Source organism: Rhipicephalus microplus, chromosome X, assembly GCF_043290135.1.
Source record: "Rhipicephalus microplus isolate Deutch F79 chromosome X, USDA_Rmic, whole genome shotgun sequence".
Classification (NCBI taxonomy): domain Eukaryota; kingdom Metazoa; phylum Arthropoda; class Arachnida; order Ixodida; family Ixodidae; genus Rhipicephalus; species Rhipicephalus microplus.
In genome coordinates this window covers 152,046,468-152,068,224 of record NC_134710.1, presented here as the reverse complement: position 1 = coordinate 152,068,224, position 21,757 = coordinate 152,046,468, and the positions used below count along the sequence as shown (strand labels likewise).

The following is a 21,757-nucleotide window of genomic DNA, read 5'->3' as shown; positions in this document are numbered from 1 at the left end:
GACCAGATTTGGAAGGGGGGCATTCGCTCGTTCCCAGACTGGTCATTGGCACTCACTTGCTTCAGATCTCCAAAAAAAGACAGGGGTGCTTGCTCGGCATTTTACGGTGTGTGTGTGTTTGAGCAAGAAACCTTGTGGCAATGGCCAATATGCACCTGGAGTGTCCATATAATTGCTATTTCAATAATATATCAGTAACAACCAGAGTGTTTCACAAACAAGCGCAGCAGTTATGAATGTGTACTAAGCGATTGCACTGCTATTGGTACATAATTAATACCTGCCATAAACTAATTTAGTGTCTCCAAGTGGAATACACAATAAAATTTGGCATTACTTTCACAGTATATTAGAATTCCTGCATAGCTGATCACATTATCAACAAATAAACATCCTGCATTATTTATTTGTTAAACCTGCAAAGAAAATTTTATCCCGATACTACTTCAGTGACAACTCTTTGTAGTCCTAAAACATCCCCCACCTTTTGTTCATTCTGGTGCAAAACTAAAGAGCTCAACGCTCAAGTAAAGAAACCTTACTTACTCATTCACTTAGAGTTGATACATAATACATTGAGAAAACATGGACGTGCATCAAGCACAATACAACTTGTTGAGCGCGGCCCAACCACGAGCCGCTGCGGTCTTGTTGCATTGTCTGGAGGGGCCCCGACAATGAACCGGAAAGGGTTCAACGTATTCATACTCAAACGCTACTAAAATATGAACTGGTGTTACAGTTTTATACCTAACTGTTAATGATTGATTGATATGTGGGGTTTAACGTTCCAAAACCACCATATGATTACGAGAAGCCGCAGTGGAGGGCTCCGAAAATTTTGGCCACCTGGGGTTCTTTAACGTGCACCCAAATCTGAGCACATGGACCTACAACATTTCCGCCTCCATCGGAAATGCAGTTGCCGCATCCAGGATTCGATCCCGCAACCTGCGGGTCAGCAGCCGAGTACCTTAGCCACTAGACCACCATGGCAGGGCTATACCTAACTGTTAAAAGGAAAGGCTTTTGAGCAACTGTTAACAGGAACACAACAGCATTCAAATTTTGCGGATAGACATGTCACAAGTGGCAGATGGTAGCCTCAAGCCTTCTGTTTAGCAGACACTGTATCACCGCTGCTCAATTTGTGATTTCAGCATGTAATGTAAAGCGAATAATTAAAATTCTAACTGGCTACAGTCAAACCTCAATATAACAAATCTGTATATAACAAAATATTGGTTGTAACGAAGTCAATGAAAAAGTCTTGCAACAGATATAGTGTTAGGAATAAGCCTTTACAATGAATTTTCGCATATAACAAAATTATTTTCGTGTAAGATGCAACTTTGTTATAATGAAGTCTGAATGTATTTTTTTCAAGTAGTAGTGCGGTACCGCTTATAGTGCGGATATTCGCGACTCCCGTTATCTGCACATTTGCAACTTGTGAGGTAAGCTAAGTCCACATTTTTGTATAATTACTTCATAAGAACAGGATATTGTGCATTAACAAGCAATTATATTTTGAAATGTGTTCTTTTGTAAGAAATGTGAAACATGCTACATTTCAAAAACATTTGAATTGGATATCGTTGGATATCGTTGAGCCTCATTCCAAAAGACTAAGAAAAGTGGCCTAATGAATATCTCACAAGACACAGATAGTGTAGTTTCCACTTCTATGTTGCATTTGTTTTTACTTGTTAAATATTTGGAGTCTGCGTGTACGTTCTGGAACTAATTTTGACAGCTCTGCACACAGTAGTTGCAGTTCAGAAGGAAACAGAAAAAGAAGTTTCTGCTATACGATTATAATGGTGCTGCACATTCTATAAAAGGAAAACCTAAAGCAGCTTGTTCTCCTAGTCTTGCATAGGACAAAAGTTCTTAGCAACACTTATGGCATACGTAAAACAATGACACCTGCAAGCAATTTTTAGAGCAAAGAGCTGAACAATTAGCTATGCAATTAACAATCAACTCTTGTACAATCGTTGTATCAACTGCTAAGCTGTAAAGTCGCCATCTTGCACGCGGCAGGTGACTTCCCAGAATATGACCTTTCATTAGCTGGACAGCACACTATCGCAATACTATAATTTCGGAAAGTCTGTATTGTGCACACAACCACAAAATGTTTCTCAATAGCTGATCTTGCAGCGGACTTTGTGAAAGTGGCAGCACTGAGTGAAAGATCCTGCATGTGCAAACTTACTAAACTGTAGATGTGCACATAAGGGCCACCTGATTTATAAGAACCAAAATAAAGGATATGAATAAACAAATAGCACAACATGACTCCGTACAGCTTGGTGCCTGTCTCAGGGTTTTATTTTGAGGCTGTTCTGGCACTTATCACAAAAAATAATGAGTACCAGGACAAAATTTCAAGGGGAAGGCTGCCTGTCCTGCACCCTGGTGCTGCCCCTATTTAACTTTTGGGTGAAGGTGCGCCTCATTTTAATCATTAATCATTTGAGCACAGTAATGTACTTATATGGCATTGCAATCCATGTCCCAATTGATTGATGACGTACATGGTCAACAAGTTAGAAAAATGCACTTTTTTTTTTTTTCACTTATTTCTGCCCTAGAAGGGAAAGTTGGGCAAGTTAGTGGCTCCTGCTTGGGATGTAAAAACTGCAAAAAAAAAACATGAGGACTAAGAAAGATATGATGCAGGTGCTTGTATCATGTCTTCCGTAGTCTCGTCCATTTTTAGCGCTGTTTTTAGAAACCAAGTCATCTTTGCCCATTAAGTAAAGTAACCCTACAGGGATGCAGGAAATTTTTTGTGCTGTTGACCTTCGGTTTCTTTTACAAGGTTTACTTAAGCTCATGAGCATCAGCAGGATTTTCTCTTGGGAGCTGCAAACTACTGTTGCATTGCAGGTGGAAGAGGGAGAAAGCACTGGTGTACCTTGAGTCAGGGCTGGTGCGCATGAGGCTTGAGGCGGGCAATTGCCCCTTTTGCACCTCCTGCCGACGCCCATGCTTAAGATGGCACAATAACGCAGGCATGTGGTAGTATTGTGGCAGTTTTCATTTGTTGTGCTCACAAAACTGATGTGTACCTGGTTTCTAATACCGCAACTGCTTCATACTAGCTTATTATCCACGTGGGTACGATTTGAAGATATTTACGATATTAAAGACATTTCAAGAGTGGGTGCTGGTATACAAACGATACCATCCTTGCACATTTCTTTATCAGGGTGCACATTCTTTAAACCTGTGAACCTTATTTATTACAGTGAACATACTTCTTTGCTAATAATACATTTACTTCTCAATTTTAATTAGTTATGAATAAATACCCATGAAAAATATTTTTGACATTTTATGGTCACCAAAAAATGGTGAAATTTTTTTGATAGATCACTTTAACAGTGTAATGTAATTGAAAAAAATCAACCATGGCACTTCCAATTTGGCTTTCTAATGGTCGAGAATATTTAAAAATCATATTTAAAAATCACCTGTGGTACATACAGTTCTGTTTTCATTTTTCTTGTGCATTAGCCACTGAGACAAAAATTGCTAGCACATGAAAGTATTTGGCTAATTAAGAAAGCTTTGCTAATTAACTTTTAAGCAATCTAACTTACAATGTACATTACAAATTACAAATTATACATGGTGGCATTGAATATCATTCCCACTAAAAATGAATTTTGAGGACACTACCTTCGATAAATGTATTTCCAAACCTTTTAGCAAAATGCATAGGCGTCTCGGTAATTTCCAAGTTTCAACGAATAAAAAAATGTTATGTGCAAAATGGTTGTTAAAACTGTGTGTATTTACTGCAAGTATGATAGTACACATCTCAAAACTAGTGCGTGCACCTTTCTATATCCCCTACAGCAGCCGTGTTTACAATTATACACAAACTTCAGAGGTACATTACGCACTGTGTGTTTCTTCAAATGGCTCAAAATGCTGTGTGTACATTCAAGCAGGCTTCCCAAGTGAACAGCTAGTCGTCATTTAAATTCATTTAGCTGCATATGGCCAGAGAGGAGCACTTCGCTGGAGACACCACCATGCTTGTCAATGGTTCAACATGCCATGTCCTAGGACTGCCGTCGATTTTTGTCCTTGTTTGAAATGAATACAACCAAAAAAACAAATTGTGCACAGATTTGGGGGGGGGTTTATCCTTTTATGCAAGGAGTGGAGCAGCCCGTTTGCAGAATTGCACATTTAATTATATGCTAATTAACATTCATTTCTGAAACCCACATAAAACAACACATTTCATTTTCTTTCCATGAGTGTAATACTGGATGCCATGCCATGCGAATTTGATGCATTTGCAGACTGTGCATCATAATTAGTGCCTGAAGGGGTATGTCAGCTAGTGAGATGCAGTGTTTTTCACCATCACAAGTCGGAAACTGCGATATCTAATGTGAAAGCGCATGAAACCGTCGTAATGTTGCAGAAAGCATTGTAAAGTAGCGTGTAAAACGTGGGTTATATTACAATGGGTGCTTTAAGGAGAGATGCAAATCAAAAAACAGTTTTTTTCCGATATTACATATTTTCTTTTTATTTCTTTTTGCAAGGTTAGCTTCTATACTTTCACAAAAAAAACTGAAGATTGCAATTAAACTAGCAGTACATTAAAATCTATTTTAATGGGCACAAGATGGCTACTAAAAACTCAGAAGAGCTCATTCTATAGAGTGTGCACGAAATTGTCACCTGGCTGCTTGCCATTACATTTTGCATGAGAATCTCACTAAAACTACATGCTCAAAATAACCAAGATTTGCCAAGGTCTTATGATAGAAGAAATTAAAATTTTTTCAATAAGGGGGGCTTTCACTTACACCTTTAAAATGCGTTTTTCTGAAGATCCATTTTTGGGCAATTTCTTGAGTTTGGACATTATGGTTCTGGTACTTCTGATAGTCCGATCGAGATAAAACTTTGCCAAGATATTCCTTAACATGTGAAAGGTGCAAGTATCTCCCATAAATCTTGATATCATTAGCACAATTATTGCAAAGCTAAAAAGCATGCAATAAGTGTAAGCAGAGGATTCCAATAAATCTCGCACTACAATTTTTCTTGTCCATTAAAATGTTCAGTATGCACTTTCTTGATAGTTATTTGCCTTCTATAGTTAATGAGAAGCAATATTAACCATTAATAGCTCAGAACTGTAAACGCTTAGTGGCACAAAAAATTTGTTTAAAATGAACTATACACAGTTTCATGTCACAAAACAAAAACTAAGCAACTTACTATAAAACTAATTACATATTTAAAATCAGTATAAAGCCTATATATAAACAGTCAAGCACATGCTCGCGTCTTTGGCCTTGACCCCTTTGCTTTACTGTAAGAAAACGATCAAATGTGTGAATAAAAAAAAACAAAAACATTTTATTACTCTAAGCTACCGGCTAATGAAACATTTTTTTCTAATCGCATCTCCCCTTAAATGTAGATCACTTTCTTCCAAGTTTTTTTTTCAAGTTTATATTTTTCCAGTTGATTTTTCTAGTATTTTTCAAAGTTTATATTTTTTCCCAGTTTACCAGCTCAATGAAAAAACTTAATTACCACAGGTGAGTTTTAAAATGCTGTCTTAAGGGAACAGGCTAAGCCCTATAACCACTATCAGTTATGTACCTTTTTCTCCATAAGCATATGAGTTACTGTAATTATTTTATTATCATTATGATCATGACCCATTCCTCTTCTTACTGAAGTAGATTTCACACTAAAAATTGTCATGCTCATTTTTTGTAAATTTTTTACTTCAGGTACCGAATTATCACTCGAAAATAGCTAATAGATGTGATGAAGAGCACTTTCTCACACAACAATCATTCTGCTTCAGCATATTCCCTATTATCTTACGTAAATATTGGCCGAAATCTACATTTCTGGATACAGCAGTTGCTGAGATAAAGGAACCAAAGTACAAAAAAAGCATGTTTTGAAATAATTGAATTTAAATGTGAAAATGTGCAATATTTCAAAAGTACAACAAGATAACAGCAAATTGACGGACCCGTTCAATAGGCACCCGCCAGATACTCATCACCAATATCATTTTTTTTTCTTGTGTTGAAACGTCTTGCCTGGCGAGCCTCCTTTGTCGCCTGCTGTGCAGTTTCGGCACCCTTCGAGCAAAGCCGTGGGATGGATTGGTATTCTTTGAGATCGTGTGAAGATATGTCGACCGGACAGCTTTTCGTATGCCCTCCAAGCTGGCTGTGTCTCTTTTAGTGGCCCAACAATAATAGTTTTGGAGCTTGCCAATGATGACACCATTTAGATGTCCCCAGCCAGATATAGATTTCTGACATAAATCTTGATGCCTCTGCTTTCTTTTGTTTTCGCAGTTCTGGGCCCATTTTTTTCTGAATGTGCCAAACGCACCCCAGCTTAAATACTGTGACCTCTCTATATGGCTATGATGCTTGAACTGCAAGGAATCTTTTGCTACATAAGAATGGGGGCATGGCAACACAAAGTGGTTGCTTGAGCTTGTTGGTACAGCATATTGGAAGGAAACAGCGCGAAAAACGAGAAACCAGACAACTTCGGTTGCCCTCTCAGAAAAGGAAGTTGCCTTGTTCATCTGGTTAATTACATGCACTATGAGAATGGTTTTATAATATTCATTTTTCATTATATTTGGCTGTCACTTCTGTTTTTCCTTTCATTCCATTGTATAGGTATATATGCATGGTTTGATTGTAAGTAAGCGCTCTGTATGTTTCCTCTCTTGTCTGATTTACAGTTTTTCGAGCTGTTTTTTTCCCAAGATGGCAAGCCGCCACACAAGTCTGGAACTATGTAATTTTTAAAGTAAAAATATCACAATAAGACAAACAACTGATTTTGGTTCACAAAAGGCTGCAAATTTCAAATAAGGCAAAAAAAATTTTTTCCCAGTATTTTTACTTATCCTCTCCCCTTAAAGAACAGTATAATCAACTTTGGTAGACATACATAGCTATAGATTATTTATACTCTATGAAATACACACAACTGATTCAATTGAGTGAACAGCTTCTAGCTCCTGCTCAGCAGCTTTAAAATGTAGAACTGCAAGTTGCATTTCCAGCAAATACTACATCTCGCTTTAATGAGAAGTGATTTTATTACATAACTAAATGACAAGTCAGTCACTCTTGCGAGCATTTTTGTACAGCACAGACTGCATAAGTACCAGCACATCTTGAAAAAACGCTTTGCCAAACAAACCGCTGTTCACCATAATAATGGCAATGTGCAGCGAAACTTTCTACACCTACAGCACACAGCAGAATGAGCAGAGGTAACTGTGTTATCCAGCTTCACAATGCCACTCCTTTGTTTTTTCAAACACAATCATTCATGGCCTGAATAAAACAACTGCACAAACCCAGCAGGACAGAGCGTGTATGTGTACAAGATCTTACACTACCATGTCCAACCAAATTTGTGAGTTAACTGAAAACATCAAGAAAAGGCGAGCTAAGAAACAGACAGGTTTTTATATTGGCTTCCAAATAAATCCTAGCAGCTGGCAATATAACCTATCCGGCAGGATATAGAAATGCACACACCTGGCCAGTGACAGTTCTAAAAAATCCTTTGATAGCAGTCCTTTTTAAAGAGGATTCTCCAAGTACCAATAAGTTGATTGTGCTTTAATTTGCACGATCAGCTTTATTTCAGCGTTTTTCCTGTTTTTGTTAGTCTAATAGCAACACCACCACTTAAAGGGACCAACAACTGAAGAAAATTTGAAAGCTTAATACAGGCAAAAAAGGTCATGCTTAATACTGTGAAAACAGGCACAATTGAGAGAATTAAAACTTCACATCTATCCACATCATGCGACTAAGATGTGGAAAACCACACTCTTACAGCTTACCTACAAAATGACCTTTGAATTAATGTGCTTTTGTGGTCAAGAGAACTTCCATTTCTTCTTCTTCTTCTTCCTTTAATACTTCAGCCTTTAATAATTCAGCAGCTTTTAATACTTCATTTTTATGAAGTTTCCCACATGATCTATTTTCCACAAACTCTCATTTTTGCATGGATGTTCAGTGAACACCCGCTTTGAAAACAGTGCTGGAACGCTTATGACATTTATGGAAAATAAAGACACACCACAAGGCTATTGTGGTCCTTTCAGGCTACATCAATCGGTAACATTTGTTGTGATAGTTATAAGTTATAAACCAAACAGCCCATCAACCAAATTTCAGTGGGAAAGATGAACAGAGTAAGACTCAAAATATGAGCATGCCAAACTTCATTTCAAACCTAAAATTACTCAGTCTTGCCACACACTGCGGCTTTCTCGTCACTCAACAATTCTGACTTATTTTTATGTGCATGTGTGTGCACATGCACACATGCTGTTAGAGGTCAACTTCATTTTTAACAGTTCCAGTCAAACACAAACTACATATTTTCAAATGCCCAAGGACCTTAACTTTTTGAACATAATGCCAAAAAGCTGAGAGGACTCTACACTACAAAAATAAATTATAACTGCTTCACATTTTGGGGAACTTTCAAATCTCAGGTTTAGATTAAATTAAACAAATTGACACTCCGCACAGAGTGAATAATTCATATACTACATAATTCACACATTACACAGGTTGGTAGATGAATTTACGAGTTCTGCAAAATCCTAAATAAAACTTGCAGCCATAGGTCTCGCTATGAAAATACAAACTCTGTGCAGCTATTTTCAGCTTTCTGAGCAATGCTGGTAGAAATAATATGCTGTGCTTTTGCACTAGGTTTCAAGGAACCCAAGAAGTTCATTTACAGTTGGGTGCCTTTAATGGTCATACAAAAATCTTTCGTTTGAGAAAGATATGTACCCTGTGCCTGTTTAGCCATTAGTGAGCAAGCTATTGCAGGGCTATACTGATTGAACTAAAATTACTATGAAATTTCCACTTTTCCAGGTACTCATTTTTTCTGGCATTCCACCACCATCATTTCGCCTTTTTCCATCTTCTGTGCTGCCCTCTGACAGTATTGTCGGTTGGCAGAGCATCATGGAGTAATCCGGTACAAGCTGCCAGCCAGAACAAAAATCTCCAAGATCAGAGACCCTACCACAGCGTTTTGCCACTTTTCCAACAGGGGAAGAGTGCATGCACTGTGAGAAAGGTTGACTGTGCTACTAGAAGTTAAGCACAGCAACACAGAGTGATTGAAGATTTCGATAAGCTCAGAAAAAAAAAGGAGGATGGGAGAGAGGGTCCTAAAAAGCAGTTGTCAGTCCCTTTACAGCACGTGTGGCACTATTGCACTTGAGTGCAAAGGAAAATCATAGCTAGGCACAAAATGGTACATATCATCCAGTATACCCAACACAGCCATGCTGCACCAGCACAAATCTTTATAATCAGACACATCCAATTTAAAAGATATTGCAAAAACATGGAATCCATATCTATGAAGTGCTTCATTAAATTTTTGAAACCAGCCATTCCTGAGAGCCGCAAGAAGTTCCCTGAATGATCTCAGTTTCTGTACATGCACTGCATTTGTTCAGACATCCAAATCTACTGATATTGTACGAAAAGTCATGTTTAGGGCTATGAATGCCTTCTTGTTGCTTCATACACAAGTTATCACAAAAGTTTTTAATATGTGGCCTTATCACAATAGAAAATACGCAAATATATGCAGTTTTTTTATGAAACCCAAAGTGAGGCTCACTTAAAATAATTAAAGCAAGAACTAGTTATAAAAAACTGGACATGACAAAGAATATACACATCTATATTATTCTGATTACTGTTTGTTAACAAGAGACTGAAACAACCTTTGTTTTAAAAAAATATTTACGACTTAAAGCAACAAAGCTTTGAAGCAATCAAGAACACTATATTATGTCACTCCCTTAGAGTACACAAACTTCACAGGTATTTCTTGCTCTCAAACCTAAAGGGCATTGAAACATTTCACAGACAAAACCTTGTGTGATCTGAAGGCAACGTTACATTTACTATGCAAATCATTCATTCAATGCATGTAGTAGGGAGCCCACAATCGTGTATAAAAGATCTCTCTCACACTCTTGCACTTTCCAAGGTCATGGTCTATTATGCTCCACATACGACGTCATAGAAATGTGACAAACCATAGGTGCCAACCACTGGGCAAATGTTCTCATCAGGAGTTGCTCCCGAGTCCACACGTGATACACACTTCCCCAATTTTCTATAAAGTGTGAAGCTATACTGGTTATAGACAAGCCCCGACCATGGTGTTTACTCCTTTTGTCGCACTCTAGTACTTATCTCAGACACTAAGCTTGAATGGCAACAATGCTTCAATACAACTAAGCAAAAACAACAGCTTTCCGCCGTCAAGAGACCCCCCCCTCCAGCCAATGGCATTGCCGCGTCATCGTGACTATGCCAAAACGCGTCAATAAGCGACGGCCCCACCAGTGGCTGGAGGGAGGGTCCGTTGACGGCGAAAAGCCGCGTTTTTTTTTTTTTAGTTATAAAAATACAGCGCAACATAAAAAAACGTAGGCAGGGCCAAGTTTTTTTACCATTTATGGGTGCATTGAGGGGAAGTGAGAAGAGAAACATTGTGCTCTGTGTATCATTAATATTAGGTACTTAAAAATTTTTCTCAGAATTTGTTTATTGAAAAGCATCACAATAACAGCCTCTTTAGTTTTGGAGAAAAGGTGTGGCAGAGACCCTTTAATACACCCACAAAAAAAGTACATTACATATGCACCTATCATACTTACACATGACTGTCGGCAATACCCAGAGAAAATATAACTAGCTTTCATTCCAGGTTTTCTTGGCAGCTACGAAACAAAGATATTTTGATACAGTGTGCACTGCATCTAAACAAATTAACAAAATCTACAACGCTCACAGCAGGCCTGAAAAGTAAAAGGAGAGAATAATATGTCACATTGCACTAAAATTAAGTTTAGTTAGTGCCATGTGTAGTAGTCCCAAAAATAAATTACCTTCCACTTGACTGCAGTAGAGTGCTACACAATGAAACCAGCTCCGTTTCTTAAGAAGCAAATCTCACAGTTAAAAAGTTTCTCCCGCTTTGGGAATCAAACCCAGGGCCACCACAGGGGTGGTGCAGTCACTCTACCGACTGAGCTAACCAGAAGGTAGTGCTAAACCAGATCAATTGACAACTGGAAGAACGTAGTGATATATCAACCAAATGAGTTCTACAGAATCTGAAAAGTGAAGGAGCTGCTCCGATATGGTGGTGGCTCCAGGCATGATTCCCAATCCAGGCTGACTTTTATCAATGGTTTGCTTTTCAAGAAGTTATTCTGGTTCCTTTTGTAACACTCTACAACAGTCAGGTGGCAAGATTATTTTTCTTTAAGCTACCTCCACCTCATTGACTTCTGCAGAACTCATTTAGTGAAAATAAATTATTCATCGAAAGGACAATCGAACATCATTCACTGGAAAGTTACTATGTCTACAATGTGTGTCAAAGTCAGCGTAAAGGGCTCACCCCAACCAAGCCAATTCACCACTTGGTGAATGCTGGGGACAAACATATACTTATGGCCACAACTGGCACACGACTCAAGGCACGCCATGTGGACACTACCTTCACTGCAACTCTTTTAACATGTGCATGTGCGCAGAGCAGCAGTTCCGAACACACATCCTGCAGATGCACGAAACAGCCTGCCAGGCTGGGGCAGAGAATAAAGCAATGTAGCAAAAGACTGGTCAGAAGGCTTTCTTTATCAAACATTAAGATTGTTTCATTCAGCAGAGCTCAAGGCCAAGATATCCAACATTTTGTAGATTTCCCAGGTGAGCATTAGTGTTCCACTACCATTTCCTACCCACTTCATGCTTGAGGGAAGGAAGGGCATCAGCCGATGGTACAAGGCATGTTCATGGCCAGCCTCAAACCAAAGAAGAATCAGTGCAAAATGTATACAGAAAAATTTTCAGCACATTAAAATGGCCTGTTTTTTTATTTACTTTCCTGCATATTTCAGCTTGACAGTTAAAAAACTGGTCTGGTCTTTATTGCAAACACTGCAGTACACTCCTCTAATTCCATATGGTCTAAGGCTGTTCTGCTAATGTAGGAAAGGGCAATGCTTGTCATATTTGCTTTAAAGGTGAGATTAAAAAAGAATTTCGAGTGCCACTAGCTCCCTAAGCCAAAAAAGGAAAAATGGGCCTGTATGCAAAGAATTACACAAAAGATAAAGAAAGCTCTGCATGTAATATACTCAAGAGCTGATATTTGGGAGAAATTAACAAAATTTTTAGCAGCGGCCACAGGTGTAGCTATCTCCTCCCCTAACAGTATGCCTGCGCTCTACAAGCAGAAGAGGATTGAGGGAGAAAGTTTGAGAGACGAGCTGCATCATATACAAAAATTAAGGAGAGAAGACTGCCATGGCTCTCAAAAAATTGAACGCAAGAAAAGAAGGCCAAAATGAGACACAGAGAAGAGCGGTGGTGGTAGTGGTGGCAGCAGCAGCCCAGTACAGAAGGGGAGAGCACCACTTATTAAAAAGTGGATCCTTCAGGTGGCTGAGCCATCCTCTGGTTCTCCTTGAGGGTCATGGCACGCCTCAACTCCTGCAGCACCGTCTTAATAGAGTAGTTCCTCTGCCAGCGGTTGAGCACACTCAGGCTGCGCTTCTCCACCTGCAAGAGCAAAATGTCGGCTGACACAGGAGCACATTGCTTTAAAGAAAGCAACTGCACTTATTATTAGACTGCCCTTACAACACACAGGAAGTGCCAATTTTACTATGAAAAAAATAAAAAGGTCTGCAAGCCAGCAGAAGTAAATAAAGATGCGTGACAGTATCAACTTGAAGTTCCCAAACCAGCTTCAAGAGACAGCATAGATGTTGACAGTGTCTGCTGGGGCAAAGTCAAGTTTTTATAGGTGAAATGAACTATGTTGTGTTCAAATGTAGGTAATGATCCAACATAGCAAAATAGTAAAATATATTCAAATAGGCACGAATGCAAAAAAAAAAGACAGCTTTGAAATCCAAGACGTCAGACTGATATGCTGCACTGGGGTTCCAGCACAAAAGATTTAAAACTTCACTATTTGTTTTATCTTATAATCAAATTGGCACAAAATTGCTAGAAATAGTTTTGAAACATAACTAGCTTATTCTATACCAATTTGATTCAGCATTTTTTTTATCTATAGCTTATAAGTATTATCGAGAATTCATTTCACTATGCTCATTGTTTTTCAAGTAGCTACAACTACTGCCGTGTTTGCTTTGCTATAACTAATTTCTAGAAAGCATAGATAGCATAGCACTGTAGCGTTCTTTAACTCTGTAACTGTGATTTAAAAATTCTGATTCCAATTCAATGCTATTATTGGTACTCTGGTAATGAACAATGCACAGCACATTTTCATGATAATATGTGGGATTTCATGTCCCAAAACCACGATATGACTATGAGAGACGCCGTAGTGGCGGACTCCAGAAGTTTTGACCATCTGGTTTTCTTCAACATGCACTGACATGGGCACAATACATGGACTTCTACCATTTCACCTCTATCAAAATGCAACCGCTGTAGTCAGGATTGAACCAGCGACCTCCGGATCAGCAGCCAAGCACCCCAACCACTGATCCAACGGGGCGAACCAGCAAATTTTCAGACCCAAAGCTGATCATATGTCCCAATCCACACCTATGAATATATCAAGCACTGCATGCCTTCATTGTGTCGTATCTATTTCTGTCATGGCACCTTTTTTTATTAAGTGCTTCAATGAGGCAATTGAAAAATTGGTAGATCCCACGTAACGTGGAAACTGATCATATGCGAAGCACGAATGAGGAAGGTTGATATGTGACTTTAAGATGAGCACAACATTACGAGACGGACATAAAATATGCCATACGTGACTTCTATGTCATAATTACCATGTTTGCACCTCACATTTATGTTCATCGTCCATATACGTCACGTAATACCAAATTTAGTATACGTGAACATTGCGAAACAGCCGCGAGCGCGCTATGAGCGCAGCACGTACTAGTCATATTTTACATGACACATATGTCATGATTATCATGTTTGTACGTGTCATAAACCTTCATCATCTATTGACGTCCCATAATACTAAATTTGGTATATGTGGAGCTAGTGAAATGGCGGCGACCGCATCATGAGCATGGTGTGTAGTCATGTTGTTACATGACACGCATGTTACGATTATCATGTTTGCACCAGTAATATACCTTCGTAATCCATTCACGTCACATAACACCAAATTTGGTATATATGAAGCTAGCGAAACAGCCGAGAGTGCAACATGAGCATGATATATAGTAATGTTCTTAAATGACACACATGTCATGATTATCATCTTTGTTATGTAAGTAGACAACTGTGATATGCAAGTAGACAAAAAAAAAAAGAGCACTGCACCAGCACATTGTGGCACCTCATGGCGAGAAATGCACCATATCTAAACACTGCAGTTTATTCATGCCAACTATTGGCATGGTGTTCGCTGTTTGACGACAAACAGCGGGCGCCAGCAGCTCCGAAGTAAGTGAGGGTGGGCCTTTGTATGAAGACAGTGTGTTTGAGAATATGATAACTTAACACCTTGCTTTTAAACTCTCCTTGCTGCGTGCAACCTCGGGGTTTGGCCAAGATGTTCATAGCAGTTTTCTGCTATTTGCAGGATGTGTTTACTCGCCAAGCCCGAATGCTGTAAAGATGTTTTCGCTTTGATAATTTCAGTGATGTGATAAATAGGCTGAAGCCATCTTGGAGCAGGTTTTCAGAGCACTAAAAAGCATCTTTTAAGGCAAGAAAAAGGGCTTTTGGGTTGCTAAAACAACGTTTTACAAGAGTAAAAATATTTCTGAAGCTTCCAAAAGTGCCTTTATGAGCAGGAAAAGAAAAGGCTTTTAAAGCAACCAAAAGTGAAAATTAAGGAAGAAAAAAGGCTGCTGGAGACGCCAAAGGGACATTACCGAGTGAAAAACTGAATTTGTGACAACGAAAACAGCTGAATAAAATATAACTAAGAAACATTCCATAACAATCCTCGCATGTACAGGTTGGACTACTTAGAGTGTAACCACATATAGTGCATTACCGGTTATAATGCAGACTTTTCTTACTACTATTTATCATTGCACAGAATTCCACGTATACACACATGGCTTATTGTGCACGCCCCTAGATGAAAAATGTTGAAATACGACTCAGGTAAGGAGGTAACGACAGCACTTCTCAACGGAGGTATGCCAGCAAATGGGTGTCAGTGACGAAAGCACTCTTAAGAAGAAAGGGACACGGAACAAACTAACAAGCAGTGAAGCGTGGGAAAAAAAGGAAGTATAAGGAGGAAGGTTAGCCATGTAAAACTTAAATAACAACTAAGCTGGTTGATCTTAAGGGCTCAATGTGGTCTCTAGGCTGATGCTATGTCTTTCCTTGGCGTAGAAAGAGTCGAACAAGAGCCTGTCACAGGCCGTACAAAATGTCCGAACTTAGTGCCAGAATTATTATGTAAACCTGGCATGGGATAATTGTCGCTGGTACTCTGCTCGCACCAAAGCAGGCAACCTCACCACGGCGGCTGCACGGACTGTCTTTGTCAGTTGGCTTGGCTTTGCGACGGCTGCTCCCTGGCACTTGCGCGGCTGGGCGAGGGTGGGTAAGTCCAGATGGTGCAGAGCGGTGCTAAGCAACGACGCGAAAGTTACGTTCATGCACGTGTGTGTGAATACCAGACATTTTACCTATCTACGCTCTCTTGCTACCACGAGAAAGGGGGCCGTTTTCACTAGGTGTCAAAAAAAACTTTTTTTTGCGACTAGATACTAATGCGTTATTTAGATTCTTTGGTACCAAACTGTAGCTAAAAAAATGTTCTGTCGAATAACATAAATGTTGCATATATATTTATTACACACCTCAAGAAAAAATTTTTATAATGAGAAGTTTATACAGCAATTATACAATTAATGCTTTAAAAAGAAGGACAACATAAAAAAAAGAAGAGGTTAAAAATGATTCAAGATATACAATTTGCAACTTACCATTGCAGACGGCTCAGAGTGCATGCCACTTAAAATACAAAGAATGAAAAAAGAACTGCTTTGGGGCATAATCTTCGGAGAAATTAGTCCTGAAAATAACTCCGAAGTACTCCAGTAGAGATAAAAGCAAGGCAACCCAACAATTCCCATGTAGATGAGGATTCCAATGCACTTCATCGGGACTGAAGTTCCTCCACGAACAGTTTCTTTCTGCGTATGTCTGCCTCTCTAAAATATGCATCCGCGCATATTTGATAATGTAGTCGCAGATCGTGTGGTCAGTTGTGCAGCGAAAGACCGCTAGAAAAAACCGATGGCCCGGATGAAAAACTGTGCACTACTCTGGAGCACGCCTTCGACCCCCGGGTTTTGTCTCGAAAGAAACTGCACATGCTTGATACATGCCGGCAAGGAATCATGTCCGTAGGACGTTGAGACCCTCAAAATAAGTAAAATTGCTGTTAGTACACGCTGCCCCGCCCGCAACTACTAATTAGACAACAAAATGTGCGCCACAAATATAACAGACGCTCACTCGATGTCACGGCTTGACTTGACGCATCCTTGTCATCGGTGATGAAATTTGATGTGTCTACATCTTCTCCAGGCTCACTACTGCTGATTTCATCCCCAAAATCTGCTATTGATGCACTCGATTTACGAGAAGAGAGTCGTTTTTTAGGAACGTCCCCACAAGAAAATGACACCATGATTGACGCGCTCGCACAACAGCCTCAAACTTTAAGCGGCAAGAAAAAGCTTCGCTAAAGCAAACAACAACCAAAACATCGCGGATCTTGCGAGTTTAAACTTGAAAATTTAAACTAGAAATGCATTGTTTGAATTGAATGATATGAATAGGAACGGTAGCGAGAGTTCGAAATAATGCGATGCGAACATCACAGCCGAGAGGAAGGGCTGTCTAGGCGTCGGAAAAGATTTCGCTCCAGCTGCTTGCTGTACATTCTGTGCACATGCGCCGCATCGCCGCCTGCATCAGAAAACAGTTGCGCCATCACAGAGTGCAATATCATGCATGCGACCTCCATTTCACTGTCAGTGAAGGCACTGTTCCGCAAATGCAAAGGCTCGTGATGCAGGCTCTCGCCTTTCCCACAAGCAGGCAGACTTCTGAAAGACGTAACTTCCGAGACCTTTTATGGCACTGCATAGTTTCTTGTAAGAAAACGTGTTTGCCATGTATGAAGTAGCAAAAAGGAGCAGATTTATCTACCGTGCAGTACGTCGACTTGTTTTGCGCCGGGGTCCAACAGTGGCGACCGCAACAATGATTATGCTTCAACGCGATTTGTTTGTTTATTGATTTATTTTCTTTGTAAACATTGTTACACAGTAGCACAGTGGCAGCGGCCAAAATATAAGCTGCTTAAGCACCTTGAGAAGTTCATGGCCCCCGGTCTCTTTCGCCCAGTGTTAAAGGGCTAGCAGACAAACAATCGTAAGGGAATTTCCTTTCTGTCTAGCCTTGCACGTTACCTAAGCATTCATATTGTGCCAATAAAGATTATCATTCCATTCTATTATTATTATTATTATTATTATTAATTACACGTGGTAGAAATTGGCGGGTATGGTGAAGGTGATGCCTCTGAGCATTATATTCAAGACTCCAACTGAGCGCTCACCACCTAGCATCCGTGTCTGGAAACTGCGCTAACCGGATCAACCTTGAAAGAAGACATGTTACCACGTTGCGTGCGTTGAGAAGTGGCCACACAGTTACTTTATTTTCATCATGCCCCCAGAGCGAGCCCGAAAAAGAGGAGAGCAATGTCCAAAGACCATTCCAGATTGCCGCAATGCGTGGCATCGCAGTGTAAAGATGCCAACGTGTTGTTATATATCACTTCCCAAAGAATGCAGACGACACGCAACTGAGAACCTCACAAATAAAAACTTATGCATTCAAAAGAAGGTGACAGACACTACGGTAGTTTGTTCTAATCAATTCACTTGTGACAACTTCATACTTTTCGGTGCATACACCATTATTTAGCATGTGTGCATTTTTGTCAATATTCAGGCTTCTCTAGGCGCGAAGTAGTTTCTTTTATATAAGCAAACACTTTAGGAAATTTGTAGCGTTACATGTGTGAATATATTTTTCACGTATGCTTGTTTTCTGTGCAAGTCTTAGTGCTACCTATTCTCAAATTAGGCTGCTATGATCCTTCCTCCCGAACATTTTTTTGCAAGTTTGTATATACATACACACAAATGCACACACAAAGGTCACGTGTGTGTAGCATGCGTGTATGTTTGTGCATATATATCATGTCTGTGCATTTGTAGCGTGCGTAGTGCATGTGCATATATCTGCTTTGAATATCAACTCCTGCAAACAAGAACAAGTGAGATTTCAGTAGTACACGACCTTTATTAGAAAACCTAACAACATGGATTGGCAAACGAAAAGAAAGGAGCATTCCTATTATAATTGAAAGCGTATTGAAATGTGTGTAGCCTCTGTTCAGTTGTGCCGAGAGTGGACAGTGCAGGCGAAGTGTGTGATGTGCTCGCATGGTAGTGAACCTTCCGCACACATGACTGAACGCTGCGTGCCAAACCGTCCGACGAGCAGCTGTGACCAGTGTGCGCTTTGCCCACGCGTCATCCACGAGTTTCTGCGGTGATTCTGAAGGTTTCAAGTGTGTTGTGCGTGGTAGAAACACGGAATCAAACTGCTTTGTGGTGGGTGATGATTCAGCGACAATCACAGATTGGTTCCTCTCAGCAACGCGCTGCCGCCAGGGCTGAATCACAAGTGTGCTGTGTTCGCATACCGTATTCCTAAGACTGCCGCAATGTCTCAATTTCGCTGCGCAACCCGGAGGCGCTATGCGCCCGCATTTCTCGTATTTGAATTTTCTCGCTGGGATAATTCTTCTGCAAGATGAAGGGATTGTGACGTCCCCGCAAACACGGACAGAACCCCGGTCTTTTCAAGATGTTTGCGGTCGTTTCTTAAACCCACGCATTAAAAAAAAAGGAAAAGAAAACCTTCGGTGTGACAAATGGGCATTCCAGAGTGGAGTACCTGGAAGGATTATTTCTACTGTTCTCGCCCCCCCCCCCCCCCCGCGCAAACACGAGGACCGGGCAGCGGCTTGTTGTCTACAGACAGTGTGACAGTGCACGGTGGCAATAATTCGCGCGCACCCTTCAGATTTGTGGCATGGGGGAGCAGCAGAGCACCTTTTGTTGGTTCGGGGAATGCGACCCTGCCGCAGCGCCTGTGCCGGGTCGGGTCTGACTTTCCGTCAGCCTCCGTGGCTCCATGGCTCATTACTGCGTTCTGCGCAGATGGCTACCCGCGGCGTTGAATGACGAAGAAGCGGCGACTACGGAGAATTTCACAGAGACACCGAGCTGCATGGAAACGTCGAGACTCATTATGGACATCGGCTCATCAAGTACCGGAAACCGGGGAAATTGGTTCAGCCGAAAACTTTTCGGCACAACACTGCGAACTCCGGACGTTGGGCATTACAGGCGACGCCCTTTGTCGGAAGCATCGGGACCATTGTTCGCCCGTAATTAAAGTGCTTTGGGACAGCTCGCCCATCTCTTTCTCTGAGGCTTGAGTTTGTACATTGTTACTTGCTCAGCTTTGTTTGGGAGAGGGTTTTCTACTGGTGTGGGCCGCGGGGGTGGCCGTCGAAGATGATACACTCCGACTGACAAGAAAATATGGCGCATCGATAGTGGCGATTGGTTTGGTGCCCCGGTAGGGCGGAGTCGGGTCCTACAAAAAGGGACTTCGAGACGATACGAGAGAGTCAGAGATATACGATGCGATGAGCTCGAGATGGTGGAGAGACGGAATGGAAAAGGAAGATAATGGTGCGAAGAGATAGCGATGAGAGGCGATGAGATGATGACTGGGGCAAGTACGGTACGATGAGGAATGAAAGTTAGGGATAGAAGGCGAGTGAATGGAGCGTTACGAAAGAGGGCTAAGATGGAAATCACTGAGAGGCATGACGTAGGCGACGATGACGAGGACGATGAAGACGCTGACGAATTGGACAGATCAGACCTCGACGCCAAGAACCAACCTTCGGCCCCGATTCGAGCAGCCAACTCCGAGGCCCCGACTACATGGACATTCTGTGAGGCAAACTTCACCTCCCTTACTTAAACGAGCTTTGCGGGAAGGGATGCGGCATATTGAGACATTGCGCGGTTTTATTAATTAATGACTTTATCATTTGTGTCATCCTGTGTTTACCCTGTATTAAGGCACCCTTGTATTGTCACCGTTACTTCGCTTATGTATCCTGTTTCGCGTGTCGCGAGTATTTGCTGATGTGTTACAATTTGGTGAAACAGAGATGTCGTTCACGGACAGTATGTGTGTACGCCATTTGCACTTGCTATTGAATTAAATGCGCCCATGATTAAGAAAAGATCGTGACGTCTTTTACTTCCCGACCCCAGCCCGAATCCCTGTATGTGGAAAGTGATTGAGACACGTAGCCAAGAGGGAACCTCTCTTTGGCAATCAGTGGCGTAGCGGGGGACGTCTCAAGTGGTGGCAGTGGTGGGATTGCTGCTGGGGCAACGGTGCGAGATTTCACCCTCATACTAGAGAAGGAGAAGCGGAAAAATGAACGAGCAGGCTACCAAGATGACCAACAGAGACGACCCACTAAAAATGAGCGCGTTAATGTTAGCGGACATGGTTCTGTCGTTTACGAGAGGTGATACGGGTCCGGATGTTGGGGTCTTCTTGAAAATTTTGGAGCAGGTTGGTCGCTTGGGTGGATGGCGAGATAGTGAGCTGGTCTGCATAGCACGATGCAAGATGGTAGGCGCGGCGTACGATTTTGCGTGGTGGGATGATAACGTCGCTGCGGCTACAACTTTTTCCGAGTTCAAATATTTGGCCCCCAAAAGGTTCGATACGGAACCACTTATCTTTAAAACGGAACGGTTTTTAAACGCGAGGCAGAAGACAGATGAGGAGGTGAGGTCCTTTGCAAGTCGCTTGCGCATCCTCGGGACCGCCACCCTGGCGAGCTCCGATAGTCAGGATCCGGTGAAAGCTTCACTGCGCTGCGAAATTCTCCGTAGTCACTGCTTCTTCGTAATTCAACGCCGCGGGTAGCCATCCGCGCAGAACGCAGTAATGAGCCCTGGAGCCAAGGAGGCTGACGGAAAGTCAGACCCGACCCGGCACAGGCGCTGCGGCAGGGTCGCATTCCCCGAATCAACAAAAGGTGCTCTGCTGCTCCCCCATGCCACAAATCTGAAGGGTGCGCGCGGATTATTGCCACCGTGCACTGTCACACTGTCTGTAGAACAAGGCACCGCCCGGTCCTCGTGTTTGCATTTGCGCGGGGGAGGGGGGGGGGGGGGCCAGAACAGTAGAAATAATTCTTTTAGGTACTCCACTCCGGAATACCCATTCGTCACACCGAAGGTTTTCTTTTCCTTTTTTTTTAATGCGTGGGTTTAAGAAACGACCGTAAACATCTTGAAAGGACCGGGGTTCAGTCCGTGTTTGCGGAGACGTCACACAATCAAACCTACGATTTGCCTTATCTCAAGATACACTGGCCCAGGCATAGCTCCGTTCTGTGATCAAGGGAACAGCACGTATATTCAGCTTTTACGGGACAAACGGAACAAATCTTTTAAGACCTGTAACAGTGT

At 41.3% G+C, this 21,757-nt stretch overlaps 1 protein-coding gene across 3 annotated transcripts in view; it reads right to left on the bottom strand.

Annotated features, from left to right (window-relative positions):
• Window positions 1–7,116: 7,116 nt before the first annotated feature.
• Uev1A (Ubiquitin-conjugating enzyme variant 1A) overlaps window positions 7,117–21,757 on the bottom strand; it is a 47,008-nt gene continuing 32,367 nt past the window's right edge. For all 3 annotated transcript variants that reach the window (XM_075878013.1, XM_037428399.2, XM_037428400.2), the window contains exon 4: window positions 7,117–12,680. In XM_075878013.1, coding sequence (XP_075734128.1) covers window positions 12,540–12,680 — 141 coding nt within the window. In that variant the 3' untranslated portion in view covers window positions 7,117–12,539. The remainder of the gene's footprint in view (window positions 12,681–21,757) is intronic.